The 7,416-nt window shown below is 48.9% G+C and overlaps 2 protein-coding genes across 2 annotated transcripts in view; one reads left to right on the top strand and one right to left on the bottom strand.

Moving 5' to 3' along the window:
* TMEM211 (transmembrane protein 211) overlaps positions 1–947 on the top strand; it is a 3,032-nt gene extending 2,085 nt beyond the window's left edge. The window contains exon 2 of the mRNA XM_006762037.2: positions 619–947. Coding sequence (XP_006762100.1) covers positions 619–881 — 263 coding nt within the window. The 3' untranslated portion in view covers positions 882–947. The remainder of the gene's footprint in view (positions 1–618) is intronic.
* A 1,039-nt stretch (positions 948–1,986) lies between these two features.
* Positions 1,987–7,416, bottom strand: part of SGSM1 (small G protein signaling modulator 1) — a 107,355-nt gene continuing 101,925 nt past the window's right edge. The window contains exons 24-25 of the mRNA XM_015562823.1: positions 5,913–6,080; positions 1,987–4,039 (exon numbers count right to left, since the gene is read on the bottom strand). Of these exons, the coding sequence (XP_015418309.1) occupies positions 3,951–4,039; positions 5,913–6,080 (257 nt within the window). The 3' untranslated portion in view covers positions 1,987–3,950. The remainder of the gene's footprint in view (positions 4,040–5,912; positions 6,081–7,416) is intronic.

Raw genomic sequence — 7,416 nt, 5'->3', positions numbered from 1 at the left:
GGTGGGTGGGGAAGTGGATGGATGAATTGATAAGTGGACAATGGATGTCTTAGTAGATGAATGGATAAGGATGAATGGGTAGATTGGAATATGAATGGAAGGTGGAGATAGATGGATAGATGGATGGATGGATGGATGCAGGGGGCAGGTGGCTAAGTGGGCAGGTGGATAGATGTTTGGATGAGTGAATGGATAGACAGATAGAGGGATGGATAGAATGAATGAATTAGAATATGGTTGAATGGATGGATGAGTAGATGGACAAATGGGCACAAGGATAGTTCAGTGATGGGTGGATAAAAGGAAAGATGTGCTATTATGATATTAACTTTGCATGGTGACAGACCGTTACTAGACTTATTGTGGTGATCACATTGTAAGGTATATAAATGTCCAATCATTCTGTTTCAGTTTGTACAACTGAAACTAATATTATATTGGATGCCAACTATATTTTAATAAAAAAATTTTAGGGATAGACAGGCTGATAAATTAGTGAATGAATGGATGAATGGGTGGATGGATGGACGAGTGGACAGGAGGGTGGATGAGTGAGGGAGTCGGGGAAGGTTAGCCCAGAGCCCCTGACACACTGGCTTTCTTCTTTGCTGTCTCCAGCCACCACCACCGTTGTGGGCCTGCTGGCTTTCCCTATCGGCCTGGCCTCCCCATTTGCCAAGGAGGCCTGTGGAGCCTCCTCTGTGTACCACAGTGGACAGTGCCAGCTGGGCTGGGGCTATGTGACCGCCATCCTCAACGCAGTCCTGGCCAGCATCCTGGCCGTCATCAGGTGGCCCCGCACGACCAAGGTACAGGGGAGGACCATCCGCTTCTCCAGCGACACTGAGAAAATCATCCTTATGCCAGAAGTGAGGAAATAAAACTTTCTCAGGAGTGAAAAGAACCCATTTTACAGCTATATGAAATCACCACGTACCTAGGTTCAAATGCCACCTCTACCACTTCCTTGTGACCTGAGGCAAGCCACTTCACCTCTCTGGACCTCACTGTATTTTTCTGTAAAATGGCGATGTGTGAAATATTGCCAACCTTATCCGGTTGTTATGATGGGAACTCAGGGAAACTGGGGTCATAACCCAGAAATCATCCCCACCTGGGAACGACTCTTGTGCATGGACCTTGGGCTACACAGTACACTGTTTGCAAAGTGGCGTCAATCATTTCCCCACCTGTATCCACAGCCATATATATATATATTGATTTCAGAGAGGAAGGGAGAGGGAGAGCTGGAAGCATCGATGATGAGAGAATCAATTATCAGCTGCCTCCTGCATGTCCCAAACTGGGGATTGAGCCCACAACCTGGGCATGTGCCCTGACTGGGAATTGAACCATGACCTCCTGGTTCATAGGTCGATGCTCAACCACTGAGCCATGCCAGTCAGGCCCAAACCCCTTTTAATGTCATTTTCCAAAGTCTCCCATGGAGTGGTGGAGTCTACCTCCCCATTCTCTGAGTCTGAGCTCAGCCATGTGACTTATTCTGACCAAGAGAATATGGTGGAAATGACCTGATGCCAATCTTGAGCCTCGGTCTCCAGAGGCCTTGCACGCTTCTGCTCACTGTCTTGGAAGTGCTGCCATGGCCATGTAAACAAGCCTGAGCGAGCCAGCTGGAGGACATGAGACACAGGGCTCGGTGCCCCCCTGTCCTGCCAACAGCCAGCCCATGAAGTCCATCTGAGACCAGAAGAACCTCCCAGCTGAACACAGCCCACTTTGCTGACACAGAGTCACAAGCTAAATAAATGTCCACTTTAAGCCACTAGACTTGAGGTGGTCTGTTCTGCAGCATTACTCGTGGGAACAGCTAAGATACAAGAATGAGAAGTGATTCACCTGCCTTGAACTTTTGTGTCCATTGGGGATGTGAGCCACTGCGGCGGGAGGACGGAGTCTTCAGAAACAAACATTTCTTTCAAGTTAAAAAAAATTCCCCCAAACACAGAAACAAAACAACTCAGATTCACACACCTCTTGGTTTATATATGTTTTCTCTCTATATAGACACAACTCTTCAGTAAACAGTTACAAGATGTGCTGGTAACACTGAGAAAGGAGGGCACGCGGCAGACAGAACGACTCCCACACACGCAACTCTAGGACACGACGACAAGGCAGCTCACGGACACCTGAAGAAGCAGAGAGCTGAACAGAGAGCAGTTAGTCCAAGCCACAACCACGACGTGTCCCAGGACACCACGAGAGAAGGCAGAGAGGAAATCTTGTGCTGTGCTGTGTGACTACTCCGTCAAAAAATAAGTTAAGAACCAGAGGGTCTAGGGCCCTGGGTTGTGCTAACGAAACATCCCCTGCTAGGAGCAGCTATGTGGCAGAATGCACTCTTCTCAGGGGGGGCCTTTCGCACATTTTTCCCATCCAAGGAAACTGGGGAACCAGAGTGAGAGGATGATCGCTCTTCGGAAGCAAGGGCCCTCTGGGTCTTGTCTGTCCCTCCCAGGAAGCCCCACTAGGGGCAGGTGGGGACTCAGATGCAGATGGAGGCGCTGTGACCGAGGGAAGAGCTTCCCCACACGCAGGGCAGGAACTTCTCCGGTCCTGGTTTGCTCAGGGTGGGAGGACCAAGCACCCCGTGTCAATGCTTCAATGTGCTACGTGTCTCCTGCCATCTCCAAAACCCGACCTGCCATTCTTGGGGAGAGCAGTTCCCCGACTCTGTTCCCCCGATTCTGGTGCATTATCAGAACAGAGGGACCACTTTCCTGGAGGACAGGGGGCAGCTGAGCCACCGAACTCAGGATCTGTTTGTGGACTGGCGACCCTTTGAGAGAAGACATGGGGGGGGACCATTTCCGGACTGAGCCACCGTGGAAAACACACACATCACCCTGGCTGCCCTCTGTCTTCCTCTTCCTTCGTCCTGAGTGAGCAAGGGCACTTGGGGAACAGCTGCACCAACACACACATTCCAAGCTCCTGGAGCACCAGACCCATGTGTGGAAGGAGAGGCAGTCTTTCCTGGGGGGATCACAGGGTGCTCTGGGTGAAACCCAGAAGAGCCCCGGACTGTCTCCCACCTGCAGACACTTCTGGGATCCCACTGCCCCGCAGGAAGACTCCCTTCTTGAAAAGAAGTCTCTCCCAGAGTCAGGTGGAGGAGAAAAACGAGAGAATACAGCAGACGGAATCTCACCCCTCAAGGGGAGACGTGCGAGGCCTCTTGCGTGCCTTTCCTAAACGGAAGGGGGCCTCAGGACACGGGCAGCTTAGGTAGAAAGAGAACCGGTTGGGAGATACATTGGTAGCCCCTCCTCTAAGCCAGTGGGGACATTTGGCAATATCCGGGGACATTCTGGGTTGTCACAATGGGGTGGGGACGAAGGTACTACTAGCATCTGGTGGGTAGAGGCCAGGGATGCTGCTCAACATCCTTCAATGTGCAGAACACCCGCCCGCCCCCCGCCCCCCAAAAATGATGACCCAGTCCAAATGTCAACAGTGCTAAGTGCAAAAACCTTGCGGCCAGCTGGTCTTCCAGCTGTTCTGGAACATCTGCAAAGGCCCCTTCCAGAGTACAGAGGGCACCCCACAGACTCCTAAACCAACTTCCAAAACAATCCCATCCCACGTCTCATCTGACAAGACAGTCTGGAGGGATGGGGAGAGAAGAACAGAGAAGACGCCTGGAGGCCTTGAACAAAGACGTTCCCTCCATCCACCGACAGTTCCCGCAAGGAGAAATCCCAGACATGGGCGATCTTTGGTCAAACAGGAAAACGTAAGGCTGAACTCAAGGGGCGAGCCCTCGACCCCACCTGCCCGGCGGCCAAAGTCGGGCCAGTTTCTCTTTGCACAGAAGTCCATGCTCACAGACAGACACCAGGACCTCGCTCCCAGGTGGCTGGGAGGCAAAGTGGGCACGACAGGCAGGTGGCAGCTTGGCTGAGGCTGCCTGGGTGAGGCGGCCCTCACTTGTTCTCAATCAGAGTCTGCACCTTGTACACGAGGTCCCGGGCCAGCTTCAGGATCTGCTTGGTGTTGTGTCGCTCAGCCATTTCTGAAAGAGCAGAAGGGGACAGCTCGTGAGCCTCCCTCTGTGTCCATCCTCGGGACACACCTCCAGCACCTGGAAGGGTCTCTGGGGTGTTCCCATCATTGTCCTCTGACTTCAGCCCCAGAGGGATCTGGAAGCAGAGACCGTGGGGAAGTCCTGAGGCACCTCTGGACCTCAGTTTCCTCATCTGTAAAATGGGGACTGTAACAGTACCTGCTTCACACTAGGTTACTGTGAGATCAAGTGAGATGACGCTGGTTCAGTGCATGCTTAAAAATGTTAGGTCTTCCCATCCCCTTCCTACAAATACAGTGCCTGGGAACTTTTTTTAAGAAAGCAATGCTGGGCACACAGTAGATGCTTAGAAGTGTCAGGGGAAGGAAACAAAAGAAGGGGGAGGGAAAGATGGAAAAAAATGGACACATATGTAATACCCTTTGTAATAAAAAATAAAATTAAAAAAAATATATAATGCTTTGATAATAGCAATGAGAGTTACCTGAACAAAAAGAATCTAAATGATAATTATATTCAATATATTTTGGGACAATCTTAATTCCAATTTTTTCATGGTGTCTGAAAAGGCAATGATGAACTTAATTTGTGTTCAAGAGTTAGGCTAACTTATGACTGGATTATATTTGTAATTAAGAATAAATTACCAACCCCCCCCCCCAAAAAAAGAAAAATAAATAAAGTTATCAAGAGCCACACAAAATGGTCAAACCTTTAAGGCAGAATAATCATAAACTTAGACATATATCATAAGGAAGTCATTTAGCAGAGGAAAAAGGCAGTAAGACCCTGGTTCCCGAACTGGGTGCCGAGGTACCTGAGAGCACCACTGTGAACCCAGAAAAATTTAGAGGGAAACACCGCAATAGGCCACATCTATTGCACACTAGAGTGAGTTCACTAACTACATTGTATTCCTGTCGATGACTTTATAGCTTTGCACAGCTAGGTTTGCAGAAAGCGGATGAAAATCACAGGGAATGAAGGTGGTGGTGTCAACCGAATTCCAAGGCTTGAGAAGGCGGGCCAAGTCCAGCGGGTACACACCCCCCATCAGTAACTGGACTTATTAGCACTAGGGGTAGCCGGGTAAGGGCATCAGGAACACTTGGTACTCGCTTTGCAACTTTTCTGTAAATCTACAATTATTCTAAAATAAAATAATGATGTTTCCAGGGGAAGGTCACAGATGGCTTTTTTTTCTCCTTTTGCTTTTTCCAAAACCTTCTTTGGTTAAAAAAAAATGTTATAAGTAGTAAAAACAGTACCAACAGCTTCCTGCTATGGGCCCCTCAGATGGATTAGCTATCATGCTCTCCTGACTCTGTGATTAAGGTCTAGCACCATTTTCATCCTCCAGGATCTGAGGCCCAGAGACAAGAAGCCATTTGCCTAAGGTCCCCCAACTCCTGAGTGGCAGAGCTGGGATCAGAACTCACATCTGTTCTGATTTCCAAAGCTATGCCCTTTTTATTCGCGTCCACTGCCTTCCTTTGCTTGCTTTTCCTACACACACCAACCCTCTGAAGCAGACACTGCCACCCCATTTCACAGATGAGAAAGCAGATGTTTAGAGAGCAAAGTGACTTGTCCATGGGCGCAGCTGGCTAGTGGCAGAGCCAGGGTTTGCCCCGAGTTTGATTTCAACACCCATGCTCCTTCTGCCAGATCCCAGGGGAAGACATATCCTCAGCATTACAGGAGGTCGTCTCATCCATTGGGAAGACACGAGAAGTGGGCAGAAGCCCCTCCAGCCCCTCCTGTGTGTCAATCTCAGTAAATTTCCGTCCCTCCCAAGGCCCCAGGCAGGGGCCCTCTAGAAGCCTGCACCCCTCAGATGAGACCCCGGTCATGTGGGTACCGTTAAAGAACTTGATGATGTCTGTGAAATCCATGTTGTTCTCTAAGATGATGTCACGGTAGACCTCCACCAGAGCCAACGCGATGAACAGGACGTAGTGGGTGGATGAGACGTGTTTGGCTGCCCAAATGGTCTCCCAGACAGAGAAGACATCATCGTAGACAAGTTCTGCCGAGACAGACACCAACGCACACACATATGGGGAGAGAGTCAGCCACAGGGCTCATGGTACTGCCCACCCTCTGGAAAAATCCCAGGCCAGCTGTGCTCTGAGCTTCTGTCCTGGTGCAGCAGAGCTCAAGCCAGGAGCTAGGAGACCGGGACTCTGCCATTTGACCATCAAAAGCCTCAGTTTTCCCCATCTGTAGAATGGGCTAACAAATAAGGTGGGTTATAAGTTTCCAACTCTGACATTCTGCAAGTGGAAGAATTATGCAGTTTGACTGACACTAACCTATCCTGGTTCTACCCCTTGACCAGTCTCCTCCTTTCTTCCTGTACCCTCCAATCTCTTCTAGCACCCATGGGGGGTGTATCTCCCCTCTCCCCTGTACTCAGAATTGGTTGCTGCATCTGGGTCTAGTGAAGAGCTAGAATAGAGCAATGGTTAAGAGCAAGGCTTTGTATACCTAAAATTTACATAATGTTAGTATGTAACCCCAATAAATGTCATTTAAAAAGAAAAAGAAGAGAGCAAGACTTTCTATGCCCAATAAACTCAGTCTGAATTCTAGCTCCATCAAGGTGACCTTGGGCTAGATACTCTCTTTCCTCATCTCTAAGTGGGGTGATGGTGACGGTAGTAAAAGACTAACAAGATAATACCCAGAAATGGCTCAGCACAGTGCCTGGCACTTAATGAACACCTCCGTATGTGTTAGATGTTATTCTTAGTATCATTTCAAATTAGCGCCTTAGCAATGTACTGTGTTCTCCATAATATATAAGTCCCATGTGAAACATGCTCCAGAGGCTTCAGAGTTCTTGGTCTCTGATAAGCAGCATCATAGAATGGAAGGGAAATGGCTCTATTCCTCCCAGCTCGGAGCTCAAGTTTTCTCAGTCTCGGTTTCCTCATCTGTACAATGGGGACTGCAATACTACTACTGCATGGTGTCACTGCAAGATAAGGTAGGTGAACTGATAATGAGAATTCAATAAGTAGGTACTGCTCTCTTACACTAGCTTTATTTTCTCAGTCTCGGTTTCCTCATCTGTACAATGGGACTGCAATACTACCACTGCATGGTGTCACTGCAGGACAAGGTAGGTGAACTGATAATGAGAATTCAGTAAGTAGGTACTGCTCTCTTACACTAGCTTTTGCTCTGTAGTATCTTTTCCCTGAGGTTCTGCTACAAAGAGTCTGGGAACAAGGCCCCAGTTTGATGTTTGTACCTCGTTTGAAATCCAGCAGGAACCAGCGGTAGCAGAAGTAGAAGTGAGTGTAGTCTCCATTCTGATGCATCAGTTCAAAGAGCTCTGAGTCCAGGATCTGTCAGAG

The sequence above is a fragment of the Myotis davidii genome, unplaced genomic scaffold, assembly GCF_000327345.1.
Source record: "Myotis davidii unplaced genomic scaffold, ASM32734v1 scaffold478, whole genome shotgun sequence".
Lineage (NCBI taxonomy): Eukaryota > Metazoa > Chordata > Mammalia > Chiroptera > Vespertilionidae > Myotis > Myotis davidii.
This window is presented reverse-complemented; position numbering and strand designations above follow the sequence as displayed.